Source organism: Pantherophis guttatus, chromosome 4, assembly GCF_059756535.1.
Source record: "Pantherophis guttatus breed Tessera chromosome 4, ASM5975653v1, whole genome shotgun sequence".
Lineage (NCBI taxonomy): Eukaryota > Metazoa > Chordata > Lepidosauria > Squamata > Colubridae > Pantherophis > Pantherophis guttatus.
Window position 1 is genome coordinate 39,356,777 of NC_142066.1, and position 18,035 is coordinate 39,374,811.

General features: G+C 38.7%; 2 protein-coding genes across 2 annotated transcripts; both read right to left on the reverse strand.

Moving 5' to 3' along the window:
* Window positions 1-7,712: 7,712 nt before the first annotated feature.
* Window positions 7,713-8,708, reverse strand: LOC117668939 (olfactory receptor 2G3-like). The gene has a single exon (XM_034422990.2). The coding sequence runs from the start codon at window positions 8,706-8,708 to the stop codon at window positions 7,713-7,715; it is 996 nt and encodes a 331-aa protein (XP_034278881.2).
* Window positions 8,709-10,879: 2,171 nt separating this feature from the next.
* Window positions 10,880-11,743, reverse strand: LOC117668940 (olfactory receptor 5AP2-like). Its single transcript, XM_034422991.2, has one exon. It carries the CDS (start codon window positions 11,726-11,728, stop codon window positions 10,880-10,882), a length of 849 nt encoding a protein of 282 aa, XP_034278882.2. The 5' UTR covers window positions 11,729-11,743.
* Between the last annotated feature and the right edge of the window lie 6,292 nt (window positions 11,744-18,035).

The window sequence follows — 18,035 nt, forward strand, 5'->3', positions numbered from 1 at the left end:
GCCGACGTGGGGCTGTTTTTGGAGGCACTGCGAGGACGTTTTGAAGATAGCGCCAGAGTCCAGGTCACCGAGGGGAAATTGTTGGCGCTGAGACAGAGAGGCCGGCCGGCCAAAGAATACGTAAAGGACTTCCGGACACTGGCAGGAAGACTTAGGTCGTGGCCAGAACGATTACTCGTACACCAGTTTCGTTCTGGCCTGGACAGGGAGGTGAAACAAGCCTGCGTATACCGTGGGTTACCCCCAAAACTATCCGAATGGTTTAAGGCCGCGGTCGAGCTAGAGGTTGGACTACGGGAGTTTCGAGGGCGCGTGGGCCCACCACAGCAGTTTATGGCAACCGGAACGAAACCAAAAGAGTATGGGGTGAGCCCCGCACCCAGCAGACCAACAGCAGGTGGAGGACGAGGGGCTTTCCGTTGCTTCCGGTGCAACCAACTGGGACACCAGGCTGCCGAGTGTCCCATACCCCCCTTGCAAGCAACACTGGCACGCACCCCACCGTCCGGAGCCAAGGTGCGGGAGAGGGCCCGGTCAACATCAGAGCGACCATCCCCGTCCATACCGATGCCCGCTAGCTGTTCCCGATCCACACTAACCGGTGTGCAGAGCCCTTCGGGGGAAGGGGTTTTACCGGTGTTAACGGACGGCAGCGATGACAGTGGACCAGAGGACCCTATGGTGAGCGGTCCTATACGTCCGTTTGTAATACCAGTAGTGCTGCGTAACATACGCACTCTAAAGGGGGTTCCACAGGGAGCGCTCATCGATTCAGGGTGTACTCGTTGTCTTATCCGGAGTACAGTTGCGGATCTTTTGGGGCTACAACGGATGAAACTAAAAACCCCTATCCGCTTCGAACAGATGGATGGGTCGTTGTTAGGGGGTTCACCGGCTTCTTATGTTACAGAGGCCGTCTACTTGGAGATCGGGGAACATAGGGAACAGATCCGGTTTATTGTAGTCGACCGGATGGTTGAGTCGCTTATCCTGGGCCTTGCATGGTTGGATAAGTGGCGTCCCACTATATGGTGGGAGGGGGGTTACCGAAAGTTACAGATCAGTTTAGGACCAAACCCAATTCCCGAACCCCAATCACAGGTCCAACAGTGTCATGGATTGGGACAAGCTGGGTCGGGATATCCAGAGGTGTATAAGGATCTAGCGGCTGTGTTTGACGAGCGTGAGTGTGAGACATTACCGCCTCACAGAGTGACAGACTGTGCAATAGAACTGATACCGGGTGCGAAGTTTCCTAAACCGCGTATGTACGCCATGACAAAACCAGAGTTAGAAGAGCTGCGGCGTTACATAGATAAGAACCTAGCTAGGGGATTTATTCAGCCCAGTCGGGCGGGTATGGCAGCCCCGGTTCTGTTCCGCGAAAAGAAAGACGGTGGTCTTCGTCTCTGTGTTGACTTCAGGGGATTGAATGCTGTCTGCGTCGAACACCTGTACCCTCTGCCGTTGATGAAGGATTTACTAGCTACGCTGGCGACTGGGAAGGTGTTCACGAAATTGGATTTACGAGAAGCTTACTACAGGATAAGATTAAGGGCCGGGGACGAGTGGAAAACAACATTTAATTGCCCGTTAGGGAGCTACAAATTCCGTGTCATGCCTTTTGGGTTGCAAGGCGCGCCGGCCGTGTTTATGCAGGTTATAAACGAGGTGTTACATGAGCATTTATATTGGGGTGTTCTTGTGTATCTGGACGACATTTTGATATATTCTGATACGATAGAGGAACATGTCCAGCTAGTGAGGAAAGTGCTATCTAAATTACTGGACGCAAAACTCTTTGTCAAATTGTCGAAGTGCGAATTCCATCGCACTACATTAGATTATCTTGGGTACCGTATTTCAGCACGAGGTGTGGAGATGGATCCGAAAAAAGTCTCAACAGTATTGGAGTGGCAAGCACCCCAAACCCGGAAGCAATTACAGAGCTTTCTGGGTTTTGCCAATTTCTATAGGCAATTCATCCCGTCGTTCGCACAAGTGGCTCTCCCATTAACGGATCTGTTAAAGACAAAGCATCTAGGAGGGGGTAAGATAAGACCAGGACAACTGTTACCATGGACCATGGAATGTCAGCAATCGTTCGAGCGGTTGAAGGGACTGTTTGCTAGGGAACCTGTATTAAAACATCCAGATCCCTCGTTGGGATTTGTGGTGCAGGCGGATGCTAGCGACGTAGCAGTGGGGGCTGTGCTGTTGCAGCGGACTTTAGATGGAACCCTATGTCCGTGTGCGTACACATCCCGTAAATTGACACCCACAGAGCGGGGTTGGGCTGTTTGGGAAAAGGAGGCATTTGCGGTGCGATGGGCTTTAATGACCTGGCGACATTTGTTGGAAGGAACGGACAGAAGGTTCGAGGTCTGGACAGACCATAAGAACCCAGAAACCTTGCAAACCCCTAGAAAACTGTCGCCGAAACAAGTTCGTTGGGCACAGTATTTTCAGCGATTTAATTTCGAGTTAAAGTATGTCCCAGGGGGCAGGAACTTCCTAGCCGATGCATTGTCCCGGATGCCGCAATTCGATAGTAAACGGGAAGATGTGGTGCAAGCGATAATCCCAAAACCCCAACCAATAGCAAGGGTGGGGGATGAATCATCCCGACTAGAATGGCCAAGAGAACTGGAAAAGGCAGTACAGTGCGACCCCTGGATGGCCGAGCATAGAACAATGGTAACCATGCGTGATGGGTTAGCGTGGATGGGGTCTAAATTATATATACCACAGTCCATGCGGTCAACAGTGTTAAAAAGGTGTCATGATTCCAAAACCGCTGGACATTTTGGGTTTCTGAAAACACTCCATCTCGTTCGGCGGCAGTTCTGGTGGCCTCGTATGCGGAAGGAGGTAGAAAAATATGTGAAAGAGTGTCATGTATGTGCTGTTATGAAGACAAGACCCGGTAAACCACTCGGTTTGTTACAACAAGTCGCTAAGCCCAGTAGACCGTGGGAAGAAATAGGGATGGATTTCGTGGTAGACCTGCCTGATAGTAAAAGCCACATGGTTATATGGACTGTGGTTGATCTTTTTTCTAAGCAGGCTCATTTCATCCCATGTAAAGGCTTGCCGACTGCGAGACAATTGGCTCGATTGTTCGTATGACACATATACAGATTGCATGGTGCGCCCCAACGAATCATATCGGACAGAGGTGTACAATTCACAGCGCGCTTTTGGCGTGAGTTTATTGGTTTGATCGGGTCCTCCCAAGGGTTGAGCTCCGCTTACCACCCTAGTACCAATGGGGCTGCAGAAAGGACTAACGCTATGATAGAAAGGTATCTGCGTTGTTATGTATCATATCAACAGTCCGATTGGTCAGAGCTCATACCACTCGCTGAGGTAGCCTATAACAACGCGGTACACCAAAGTACTGGTGCTACCCCATTCCAAATTGTGTACGGGCGGGACTTTATTGCAATCCCTGAACTTGATGTAGGTGAGCCGGAGAGGGTGTCTCCTAAGGAGTGGAGAATACGAATTGGAGTCCAGTGGCCAAAAATCAAGGAGGCGTTACAAAAAGCGGCAGAAGAGTATAAAATAGTTGCTGACAGAAAACGGAAAGACCACAAACCATTTCAGGTCGGAGACCAGGTATATGTATCCACGAAATACATTAGGTTACAAATACCCAGTAAGAAACTAGGTCCCAAGTACCTCGGGCCATTTACTATTGTAAGGGTTATCAATCCAGTAACAGTTGAGGTTCGATTACCACCATTACTGGGAAAGATCCATCCAGTGTTCCATAGCAGCCTGTTAAAGCCAGCAACTGGTATGCATAACCCTCCACCCCGTCCAGGACCTTTAGTCGGCTCCCATTACGAAATTGTAGAAATCCTGGATTCCAAAGTAAGTAGAGGGAAATTAAAATATCTAGTGCGGTGGAAAGGCTATCCTCTGGAGGATGCCTCATGGGTACCAGTTGAAAGTCTGCGGGCTGAAAAGTTACTTAAACAGTATCACAGGAAATACCCCCACAAGCCTGGAAATAGCGTGCAAGAGACTACATGATTACTTATTAATCTCTTACCTTATCTCTTACAGGTGGACCCCTGGTAGGGGGAGCCGCCTGTCGAGACCCCATGCTCGACAATCTGATGATGGGATCTCACCTGCAGAAGCGGAAGCACCGAGAAGGGGGGTGGTGGGGGTGTGAACCGGGATGTATGGTCTGAGCACGATCTGGTGGAGGCGGTGTGAGAAGAAGTAGGCGGGCGGTCACAACGCGGCCGGGATAGGATGATGAGCAGCTGCTGCGCGTTGCCATTCCTGAATGCTGGGACGCACCGGCAGGGAGGAGCCCGGAAATACGGCTAATGGGCGCGCTTATTTAACTTAGGCTGAGTGGCGGCGACTCCCAACGCCGACTTTATATTATCTTTACCTGAACTCAGCAAGCGTTTGCAGCACCTTCGGACGTTGAATAAACCGTTTCCTGCTTTAACGAGCTTTGACTGCAGCGTGGCTTATTACCGACCTTGGGTGTGAGCGAGAGAGCTGAGACTAGTCACATGACCTCCAAGCCACACCCACAAAATAAGCCACGCCCACAGAACCAGTAGTAAAAAAATTTAGAACCCACTCCTGGGCAGGTTTATTTGATGATGATGATGATGATGATGATGATGATGATGATGATGATGATTACATTTAATGAGAGCTCATTTAGTTTTGTACAATTCAGGACATAATTTGGATTATAACTTCATTTTTCCACAAATAGGCTTAGGCGTTTTAGGATTGTAACTGATGCTTCTTAACTAATACGTGTTTTTTACTTATGTTAATTATTTTATGTAGGGTGATTAAATAAAGAGGGTGATCTAATCATTTTCCCTTTCATAATTCACCCCAAAAGAGGGATACAAGGCATTATCAGTTAACCTTTTGTTTTCTTAATAAAGTAACCCAGAGTTCCAAAAATGCTTTTCAAAAGGCAACCGAACTTTGTTGTTGTTTTTTCTTCAAAGATGTTTCATTTCTCATTCAAGAAGCTTCTTCAGCTCTCAGATGAGCTGAAGAAGCTGCTTCTTCTTCTTGAATTAATCAGTTTTTTGGTTTTTGGATGCAACTCAATTATCAACTCCAAAGGAGATTTTATAATACTTTAATGATGGGATTGCTGAGATGTTGAGAGCTTATTGGTTGGAGGACTGGTTGTTATATTTGCAATATTACTTTGTCAATTCTTCTTAAAAATCATAAGGCATTCATTGTCATGGATCTGCCTCTGGACTCTTCTCTAGGCGCAAGTTCAGAGGAGGAGGGTGAGTTTGAGTTGGCAGAGGAAAGCATGGAGCTGAGTTTTGGTCAGGATCGGGGCTCAGAGAATTCTAGCTTGGTGGAGCAGCCTCACCTGGATCAATCAGATGAGCAAGGCAAGCCATAGCTGCACCAAGTTGGCCAGGAAGCTCCAGGATAGAACCAGGAGCAGCTGTGCCCATTAGAGCTTCATGTAATCTTCATCCTGTCCCTCTCTTAATGCATACTTATGACATGCTGCCTGAAAGCAAACTTGCACATGTTTGCACATTGCAAGATTGTAAAAGTAGTTTGAAAAAACAGAGAATATAACTGTAATTAAAAGGGGAAGAAGAATATGGTAGCTGACATCTCAAATCTTGAATAAACTTACTGCACAATATTTCATGAGCTAACATGTCCATTAAGTGAATAATTTCTTTTAATTTGATACTAACTTTTATTATTTAGAAATTGGAATCATCGTGCCCTAAATACTGAGAACTTGAAATACTTTACAGTATCTCAGTTAATTATGGGCATGCCTATGCTTTGGAAGCTGCACTGCAACATGCAATTTAAATAACTGGTTACATACAGAAAGCCCTAACAGGGCCCAGTTATTTGATGGATTGCCTGTCTCCCATGGTGTCTGTCTGGCAAATTTTAGCTGACGGAGTTGACACATCTGGTTTCCTTCAATTAAACAAGTAGTTTAATGATAAATGAGAATAATTGGTAGGATATTGATGTAAGAAGATTATCTTAATAAGGAAATGCTCATTATCTAGGTAAAGGAGCTAAAGCATTTTTTCAGTCCAAAATGTCCACGTAACATTCAGAAGCAGCTCAGATTGGCATCACCCTAATTCACTGAACGATAAGAAAGACAAGGCGGTAGAACACAATCAAACTTGCAAGATCCTGTTATTATGGACAATATTTTTAAAAGTAGTCTTAGACTTCCTATAGAATTGATTTCTTAATCTTGTCTACCTAGGGGGGCTGACAGATGTTTTGGGGTTTGCCAAGTTTACCATTTTGTCTTCTCCTTTTCTTTTTACTTTCCTTTTTCCTTTCCTTTTCTTATTTTTTTGCCTGAGTATGGTTCTGTTATACCATTTTGATGTACTGACAGTTGCCCAGACTTATTTGGAGTAATAACTAATAAATAAATAAATTTCACTGACAATTATTCATTCCTGCCAAACCATGTGTTTAAAAAAATCATAATGTTGAGTATTGGTCTGGATTCATCATCCAGTATTAATCATTAATGTGTTGGATATAAATTTACAGAATTATATAATTGAGTTAAAAACAATATATGTTCCATTAATTTTGCCTCAAATACTTTTAAGGCACCATTTATCCTTAGCGAAATAGAAAATCAAAATAGCCATGGCACTCCTATGAGCCATTATGATACATGCGTCAGATGTGAATCTGTCAAAATGAATGAAAAGAAATTCCCAAATAATTAAAGCACAATCTGTTTTATTTTGTTATCATTGATAATTCAAAATTTTATTTTAGGTTTCTTAACAAAAGTCATGGATTTGTTTGCTGATTGTTTATCAGTATTTTTTCATTGTTGCAATATAGACAAAAGGATTTAAGGACTGTCTCCATTTCTGTAGTAGACAGTGAACCAGCATCTCATCAGCATAAAGGAGCACTGGAATATGTCTATCAACTAATTTAGTTTAATTAAAATGACAAGGATAATATTGTCACACATATTATACATCAGTGCAAGGCCATGTAAAAAGTCCCATATTTACAGAATATTACTGAATTGTGGACTGGAGGCATTGCAATTAAGGAGATGAATAACCAGCCTGAAAATATCTCCAAAATGTTCATCTACAGATTCATTTAAATGAAGAAATGTATTGGGTGAGCTTCCCCATAGGTTCAGATTCAAGCAATTTTAAGCAGATACAACAATAAAAGAAGCAATAATAAATAGTCAAAACAAATGTACCAGAAAGAGATTTTTTTAAATAAAAAAGCCATAACATTTGGGGAAATTATTAATGATAATCTCAGTGAGTCATTTATTTTAGGTAATATAATGAATGTAGGTAGTCAAACCATGAAAACACATTGCAAACAGCAGAAATAGATATTATACAACAACTAATAAACAATAGCACAGAAATTTATGTATCTTGATCTCCAAGAGAAATGATTTATTCAATGAAATTCATGTTTTTTTTTAAAAAAAAACATTTTAAAAAGAAATATGAAATAACAGAATGAGATCAAAAACAACTGGAGAAGAATAGGGGTTAGTTAGTCGGAGCTGGGCCTGACATGAAGCAAAACTATTAAATTTGTTCTCATTGTGACTCCAGTCCAAATCCTCAACCAATATTATGATCAGAATAACAACCTGTTATTGACATCATATTATTACACTTACATTCCACATATGATTACTTAGTGAAATGCCTAATACTATCAGTTTCAGATGACATACCCAAAATTATTATTTTAATACCAAGCCGTTTTAGGGCTTTGTGAACATCTTTATTTCTTAAGGTATAAATTAGAGGATTGACCAAAGGAGTCATGACTGTATAGAAAACAGATAATATTTTATTGAGATGTCTGAGGGAGAGGGTATCTGGAAATACATAGACAATGATTAATGTGCCATAATAAAGACAAACTACAATGAGATGAGAGGAGCAGGTTGAAAAAGCCTTTTGCCTTCCAATGGTGGATTTGATTTTGATGATAGTGACAATGATGCAAATGTAAGAAATGAGGGTCAACAGACATGGAGGAATTGTAAATAGGATGGTCATGCAAAAAACAAAGAGCTCAAAGAGACTTGTGTCTGTACATAACAATTTCTCCAATGGACGAAAGTCACAGAAGTAATGATCTATGAAATTAGGACCACAGAAGGACAGTTGATCCATAAAAGCTGCCAGAATAACATTAAATATCAAACTACTTATCCATCCCACAGCCATAAGCTGGAAACATAATTTCCTATTCATAAAAGAAGCATAGAGCAAAGGCCTACAAATTGCTAAATAGCGATCATAAGACATGGCAGCCAAAAGATACGTTTCTGTACTTCCACAAAAGCTAAAGAGATGATATTGGATTAGGCATCCACTTACAGTAATAGTTCCTTCATCAGTCAGCAAGTTGGCCAATATTTTGGGCAGCAAGATAGAACTATAACAAGTGTCCAAGAAAGACAAATTTGCAAGGAAGAAGTACATTGGAGTATGAAGTTGTTGATCAACCACAACAAGAAGAAAGATAAGGAGATTTCCAGTTATTGTCATCGCATAAATCACCAAGATGAGCCAGAAAAGGAAAGGTCGCAGCTCTGGGAGATTTCCAAAACCCAGAAGGATGAATTCTTTAATGCTCGTCAGGTTTCCTCTTTCTGTATCCAGATTTTCTTCCATTAATCAAATGTCAATTCTGGAATATATTCCAAGAATAAAGCAGAATATGAAGCCATTCAATATTCTAAAGGAAAATAATGCCATAAAAGAGGACCTCAACCTTCAGAATAGATAATGTTGTCTGAAATGGGAATTTGTTTGCAGAAACTGATTTGCTCTAGATTTCTCAAGAGTTTAGTAATGTTTTACCTCCAAATTACTTTTTGAGAATATGCACTCTGGAAAAGCTGGAGCTTTTTTCGATATAAAATAGAAGTATTTCTAAAATAGCTTTTTAAAAACTATAATAATTAATCCTGGGAGATTATTTTTGGTTTTTGATGCATTGTTCTATTTTATAACTACAGGAGGTCACCATGTTAATTTTTCCTCTTTGGGATTGATTATTCTCTAGACATTACTAATGTTGAGAATTAATTAATTGTTTTCAGTATTTTTCAACCATTCATCCTAAAAGTCCAGAGATTTACACAATTGTACTACCTATGGTTAGCACATCAGTGGGCTTGTTATTAGTCATCAGTCCCAGGAAGAAGGCAAGAACAGATAATATTGCATTCCCCTCAGAGAGCAAATAGGCTGTCCTTAGAGACCATATCATTCTATGCTACCACTATGATTGCTAAATAGTGTTATTTTATTTTTCTTGTCATATTTTCTTACATTTCTCTCAAATATCCCATAAATTTTGTCTTTGAATCTTTGGTAAATCAGAAAATATATCAGTGTATTATAGCAGTTATATGGGCGGAGGCAAAATTTAGGGGAATTTTTGATATATATCATCAGTGATTGCTGATCAAAGGATGTTTCTGGATCCTTCAACATATATGGAGGAAGAGCTCATGGTAGTGAGAGAAAATGCTGTTGATATGAGCCAATACTGGGCAAATATCATTTAGTTTTAATCCTATTTATCTTTTTATTTATTTATTTATATTTATATTAAGTATTCAGTTTTTACCTATGTTTATATTTCTATGGCCTATTTTATACTTTTTTACTTGCTCAGTGTTGAATGTTATAATTTGAAGGTGCTTTTGACACAAATAAAGAAGAAAAGGATTGCTGACATAATTTTTTGAAATCTTTCCAATGCAAATGATCTCTGATACTTATAGCTTATTAGAGATTGATAATAATTGGCATAGTAGTAAATTTTACCTTCAAGGCTTTATTAAGGATAATTTTAGTGAATCATTTATTTTTAGGATTACATGAAAAATCCAGGGTAAATCAAACATATTAAAACATCATACATAAATATTATATTCAAGATATTACAGAAAAATGTGTACTTTCTAATACTAATACAGTGCGGGTTGTCTTCAACTTATGACTGTAAGACTGAGCCCAAAATTAGAATCCTAAGTCATGGCAGTTGTTAAATGGTTCATCAGGTACCCATGCCTAATGTTACGCCCTTTTTTGTGGTGGTTGTTCAATAAACACTACAATTATTAAGTGAATGCCATGATTGTTAAACAAACACTGTGATTGTTAAATGAATCCATTTTCTTCTATGGCCATTTTTTTCCCCTGAAAACCAGAAGTAAACATTAGAAACTGGAAAAAATGCTAAAAGTCTTGATAATGTGTCTGTGGGATGCTGCAAACAGATGTAAATGTGAGCTAGTTGCCAATTGCACAATGAACAACGAGAGTGTGGGCCACTGAAACTAGGTAATAATTCTAGGTAAATCCATTATAATTTCAAACAGTTGCTAAGCAACCAATTATTGAGGACTACCTGTATAAATAGCTTTTCAAGCAAGTGCTATGCTAAAAAACAAACAAACAAACAAACAAACAAACTATTGAAACCTAACCAGAAAAGATAGAATAAGCTTAGAAGCATGAAGAAAAACTGCTAAACTTTGTATGGATTATGACCTAACTCTGAAACCTCAGGCAATACAGCAATGGTGGCACAGTGGTTAGAATGCAGTACTGCAGGGCTAACTCACTGCTCACTCCAGGAATTCAAGTGTCACTGGTTCAAGCTTGACTCAGCCTTCCATACTTCTGTGGTCGGTAAAATGAGGACCCAGACTGTAAAGCACTGTGAAGCAGTATATAAGTGCTATTGTTAAACAAATTAGATAATATTAATACCAGAGTTCTACTACACTTATATTTAAATATGACTATCTAATGAACTGAAAATAAATTTACAGCTTTGGGTGATTTATGCCAAAAATTAATACTTTATTTAAAAGTCGTCCTAGTGCTTTGTGAATGTCTTTGTTTCTTAAAGAATAGATAAGTGGGTTGAGCAGCGGAGTTACAACAGTGTAGAAAACAGAGATGATTTTGTTGAGGTGTTTTAGGGAGGAGGTATCTGGCAAAGTATAGACAATGACTGATGTGCCATAGAAAAGGCAAACTACCAACAGGTGAGAGGAGCAGGTTGAGAAGGCTTTTTGCCTTCCAATGGTGGAATTTATTTTGATAATACTGACAATGATGCAAATATAAGAGGTCAGAGTCAAAAGAAATGGAGGAATTGTGAAAATGATGGTCATGCAAAAAGCAAAGAATTCAAATAGAGTTGTGTCACTACAAGACATTTTTGTCAGTGGATGTAAATCACAAAAGTAATGGTCTATGACATTTGGTCCACAGAAAGATAACTGAGCCACGAGAGCCACCAGAACAGCATTAAATATCATACTACTTATCCAAGTCCCTGCAATAAGTTGGAAACAAAAATTCTTATTCATAATAGAAGGATAGAACAGAGGTCTACAAATTGCTGAATAGCGATCATATGACATTACAGCCAAAAGGTATGCTTCTGTAGCTCCACTAAGACAAAAGAAATGATATTGGGCTAGACATCCATTCACAGTAATCGTTTTCTCAGTACTCAGAAAGTTTGCCAACATTTTAGGCAGTAAGGTAGAACTATAACAGGTATCCAGAAAAGATAAATTTGCCAGGAAGAAGTACATTGGAGTATGAAGGAGCTGATCAGCCATAACAAGCAAAAAGATGAGGATATTTCCAATTATTGTCATCAGATAAATTATCAAGAAGAAGCAGAAAAGGAGAGGCTGCAATTCTTGGAGATTCCCAAAACCCAGGAGGATAAATTCTGTGATGCTTGTCTGATTTTCCTTTTTTGTATCCAAAATGTTTTCCATGCAAATGTCAATCAGATCTGTTATGTATAGCAATGTAGCAGATCTACAATATATAACAAGAAGCAGATAATGACAGAGTTAAGAAATGTTATTTTCTTATTAATTTCATAAAATTTTAGTAGTATCTTGGAAAGGTTGGTAACTTTTATGTACCTTTATTTCATGCAGGATTTTAGCTACAGTTGAAATATTGCTTATGTAAAATCACCCTTTCCCCTCATATCTGTTTTGGAAAAATAGGAGGCACAGAATATGCAAATAATGCAGAACAATTTGTGGGATCAAGCATTTCCATTTATTTTTCTACTCCCGAATATGTCTCCTATCAATTCTCCATAGATTTCTAAACTGTGCTCAAGATGAAATAAGTAATTCTATAACACTAGGATCCTTTTCCTTGAAAGCCATATTCCTATATCTAAAGAAGTGCCAAGGAAACAATATTGGACTAGATGCTGAATCCTAATAATAGTTCTGTCTCCATTCAAAAAATTAGTTAACATTTTGGTAGGATTCTTGAGGAACAGCAGGTCTCTAAGCAGAACAAGTTCTACATGGAAAAAATATGATAATGTGAAGACATGAATCAGTCATAGCTATCACAATGATGAAAAGATTCCCAATTATTGTCACAAGACAAATCACTACAAAGAGGCTGCAGTTCAGCAGGATTCCCCAAACTTAAGAGGATGAATTCTGCAATGAGTGCATCATTCCTTTTCCCTGCACCCAGCATCGTTTCAGTTCACCAAATTTCATGCAGAAGTGGAATATAAACAGAAAATCGTGAATCTAAATTTTTAGCTAGATACTTATAATGTCAATTTTACTTCAAAAAGTAGCTTGCAATTTAAATCAGAATGTTATCCTAAGTGAACCATGACATCTTTCCACCTACCTTTCTGGCTATTAGGTAATAAATGAAATCATAAAACTGACTGACCTCAGAAGGCATCCTTTGTTCATCTTTTTTCATCCTATGAGTCTTTAAAGGCCTGAAAAAAAATGAGCATATATATTAACAGCAAGTTAGTTGTGATGATACAACATCCACAAATCCTTCCAAGATAAAATAGAACTTCAATACAGTGGATAGAGACAATGGTGATAACAGGAAACTACTAGTTTATTAGTTTAGCTACAATTAGCTAACAAGGGTTTTTAAAAATTTGTACTCAAATTTTATTGCATTTTTTTTTATAAAATATCACAATGGTTGATTAAATGAACTAAATGTCTTTGGAACAGGGTGCTGTCCATGCTGTTCTTTCTTTCTTTCTTTCTTTCTTTCTTTCTTTCTTTCTTTCTTTCTTTCTTTCTTTCTTTCTTTCTCCCTCCCTCCTTCCTTCCTTTCCTTCCTCCCTCCCTCTCTCCCCCCACCCACCTCTCTCTCTCTGATCTAGGACACAGCCTTTGAATTGAGTTTTTTAGTGAATCTAGTGCAACATGAAGAAGACTATCCTAACCAGAGATTTTATGCAAATAGTATTTGTCCATATGGTCAAATTTGCATAAAAACACCAGTTTTCAATATCCTCTTCCAAAAGTATATAGGGATCCAAGAGGACTCCACTTGATTTTTGTCATATGCATTCATTCCGTTTTTGGAGATTAAGGTAATATAGATTAACATGGACTGAATTCATGCATGACAATAAACCAAAACAATATAAATCATATTATTATTTAATGAATCATACAAATCCATTTGATATTTTCACATTCTAATTTCAAAAAAAGTCCTGGAGTATCTGAGGATGGAACTTCATGTGAATATCAACATCATAGCAGTCATAATCCTTATTATTGCCATATCTCTAAATTATTACAGAAAACTTGGCATTCAGTATGCACTAGAACTCTCCCCAAGCACTTAAATAAGTGCTGAGAGAGATTGGATGATGATCTTCTAGTTTACAGAAGAAGTTATAAATGTAACAGTCTCCTAAACACAAATGTGATTCTTGTGTTAATTAATTATCCATGGGATTCCTGTCTTGCTTAGAGCTTATTATTTTGGAAAATAATCAAAATCTTTTACAATGTACCTTGTATGCAAGATAATGTCATGCATATATGATAACAAATGATCTGTAGTATTTGGATTTCATCAGATTTATATATTTACATGTACACTTCCCTTTTTGGTCCCATGTTACATTGAAATCATTTTCAGATTGGAATGATCATTTTTTACCTCCATTGATGATCCTATATATTTTTATAAAAACAGCTCAAAAGAAAAAAGTGTTCCTAGTCTTTGAATTCATATACCCTAGATTGACTTTATGCATTGCATGAAAGCTTTATTTGTTTGTGTTGATTTCTGAAGAAATCAATGCCTGAACTTACTGATAAGGGTAAACTATACCATCGTTTTGGGCCATTCATCTGTGTCTGACCTTTAGCCACTCTGTCTCACAGCACCTCCTTTGCATCCACCATGTTCATCCTGGTATCATTCTTTATAGCCATGATGGTGAACCTATGGCATGTGTGCCAGAGGTGGCACGAAGTGCCCTCTCTGATGGCATGTGAGCCATTGCCCCAGTTCAGTTCAACTCTGCTGTGCATGCGTGTGTGCCTCCTGCATGTGCGTGGGGGTAGGGTATGTCACATGTAAATGATTAACCCTGTGATTGATTGATGTATATATCTAAAGTATGTAAATATTGATTCCCTTTTCCAATAACCACCCCATCATAACTCGTCCTTACCTTGGCTCTGCCTCCTTTGTATATAAACCCATCCTGCTCCTTCATCCCTCAATCTCTCCTGTCATGATACCTGTTAAGATGTTTAATAGAAACAATAAATATATTTAATAGAAAAGGAATGACTTCTATGAGTTATTGGGCTTGATCCTTGAATCTACATAACAAATTGGTAGCAGAGGTCGGTTTCATGCCCATAACTCTGAAACATGACTGAAAGCAAAAAGAAAATGAATACCAGAGAATATTCAAAATTAATAGCAGCGCAGCTGTCACCACCTGAAGCAATCCCAGAGGGAACAACAAACGAAAGAAAACCAGCACTAAATTCCAAAACTACGCCAGAAAACAATGACAGGAGAATCGAAGAAGAGACAGATGCCACAGCAGATTCAAACGAACTGAGAAAAAATATATTAAAAATACTAAACTCACCTACTAACAACAAAGGACTTGTCAAAAACCTTAAACAACTAATTAAACAACACAAAGCTGCAGATGGAGCTCAAAAATTGAACATGAAGGCCACAGAAACCAGCACAGTGAGAGACGAACTAAACAACAATGGCCAGTATGAAAATGGCGGGAAAATTTTGGCGCCAATTTTTGAAAGGTGGCCATCTTTAATCAAACCAACAACAAAGATGGCCAACTGTATACTAAGGGATTACCCAAATCCAAAATGGCCGACACAGACTCAAACCTATTTAAAAATAAAAGAAACAAAAACAATACCTCACTCACAAAATCAACCCACCAAAGCCGAAATAGATAACACAATTAAAACTCTCACCATGGCTTTTGGATCGGAACTAAAATTACCATCACAACAACATCGCCTGATTGACCAGGATATCTACCCAGACGATCCATTGATGATCCAGAGGACGACTCGATTCCCATCTGGCCACAGACGGCACCCAGAGACTGAACCTGAGCCTCATCCAGTCGAGACAGGCCCACACCCAGGAGCAGTGGAGAAAGGAACCTCTCTTGATGACTTCAGAATAGAAATGAAGTTCGCACATGCGCAGAACGACCTAAAGGAAAGAGAAGGAAAAAAAGTTCAAGCCTGTCTTTTTAAATTGCCTGCAAGTATTCCTTTACCATATTGCTGCTTTCATATGATTCAGAACCATGGACAGCCACTCTCAGTAAGTAACACCTCACACAACTCAGGGACTTTACCCATCAACTTTCCTATTTTAAAATTAGATGGAACCAATTTACACGAATGGAATCAACAGCTCCAAGTCACTTTTCTGAGAGAAAACTTACTTTTCATGATTACTGACCCTCCAAAAAAACCTTGGACACTTGAATTGGACTGCCTACATCACAAAGCATTTTACCTATTAATAGCTAGTATTTCCCCCAGTATTTCCCCTAGTATTAACCATTATTTAACTGTACCAGAATTAATACAATGTATGTTTGACCTATTCTACAGCAAAAGTGTGGCAACAACAACTCAAATCTCTAGAAATTTCCATTCTGCTAGACTTAGAGCAGGGACTTCAATGAGCGAACACATATTGAATTTAAAGGCTACCAGGGCAGAATTATTACAGAGAGGGGAAATTATATCAGAAGAAAGCATGAAGAGAATTATTATAAATTCACTAGACCCTAGTTGGGATAATTTCATAAGTCAACTAGACAGTATTATAATGGGGCATCTATCAATAGAGACACTAACAAACAAATTAATTGCCAAAGATAACTTAAGAAAAGATAGATCACTACACCACAGAGATAGTAGAATTATTAAAAGGGTAGAATTCCATAGCAAAGATAGGGACATGCCTGAATGCTACATATGTGGCTCCAAGAGTCATTACAAAATTGATTGTCCAAAAAACATTAGAGGAAGAGATCATTACCAAAGTAGAGACAGACAAGAAAATAGACATAGACCCCATGAAAGACACTCAGATTACAGATACAGATGTAATGATTCTCCCATCCCAAGGGATAAGAGAAAATACAGAAATAATTACAAAGAAAATCAGTCAGGAACTCTTTATGGGCTTGGGAATCAGAAATTCTACATCAATACAATAAAAAAGGAGAATCATTGGCTTATAGATTCAGGAGCCACTAATCACCCTACTTATGACAGGAGATTACTCACATCTTTTACAAAAGAAAACTTTAGGATTAAAGTAGCCAATCAAGATAATGTTCTGGTAACTGGGAAAGGGAACATACATATACATGGGATAGGTGAAATAGAGGGGTACTTCTTGTCCCCCAAAAAACCCATAACATACTTGCAGCATTGAAGCTGAGCAGGGATTTAGGCATAGAAATCACCATTAAAGAAGGGAAGGTATACATAACAAAAGACAAAGTAGACATAAAGGGAATTACAATTAGCGGAAACCTATCATATCTTGACACAGAAAGCGACAATCAATCTAGCATTAACGCCAATTTAGATTCAATTGAAACCCAAGAAAATTCTCACAATTATAATACACAAAAAAGAATAAAGTTCTAATAGGAAAACCTTTGCACGATGAATGCGCACATTTACTACACAGAAAGCTGGGACACCTTAGTTTTCCTGTTATTCAAAAGATGACTGATTGTTCCGAAGGACTAAGAGTAAAAGATTGTAAAAATTACCTGGAGTGTTCCGTGTGTAAGTCTTATAAAATCAAAACCAAACCCAGACCAAGAAAAGCAACACGCACAACCAGTTCCACTTTCCAATTAATACACATGGACCTAGTAGGTCCCCTAAAACCTTCCATAAAATATAAAAAAAGATTTTTCTTAACCATCGTAGATGACTTCAGTCGCTACGGTTTTGTATATACCCTTAATCACAAAAGTAAGGCATTTCAAAAATTTAAAGAATTTTATAAAAGAATAGAAGTACAGAATAACATTAAAATCAAACAAATTATGACTGACCGTGGGTCAGAATTCCTATCCAAATTTTTTTTCAATCTGGCTAAAGGAACACGGAATATTACATTTTTCTTCTTCTCTGTTTTCACCTTTTCAAAATGGAGTGGTTGAACGTAGCAATTACACCCTACAGACAATGCTGAGATGCGTTTTAGATGATGCAGTACTAGGACAAACATTTTGGGCCGAAGCACTTGTATACTCAAATTATACACTTAATAGATCTTGGTCTAGCATATTGAATAAAACACCGTATGAGGTGTTTTAAAATAAAAAACACCTCAAATAAAATAAAAAACCTCAAATAGCTCACTTACACATTTTTGGAGTAACAGCAGACATGCTCATACCAAAACAATTGAGACATAAGGAGAAAAGGTGTCAAGGAGATTAAGATTTATGGGTTATGAAACAAGAACCAAAGGATTTAGATTTGTGGACAATCATAATAGGTTCATTGTATCCAGGAATGCAGTTTTTCATGAACAGTCAAATTGGTCAAAAATACACTTAAATGAAATACATAACTGTCAGAACCAACATAATAA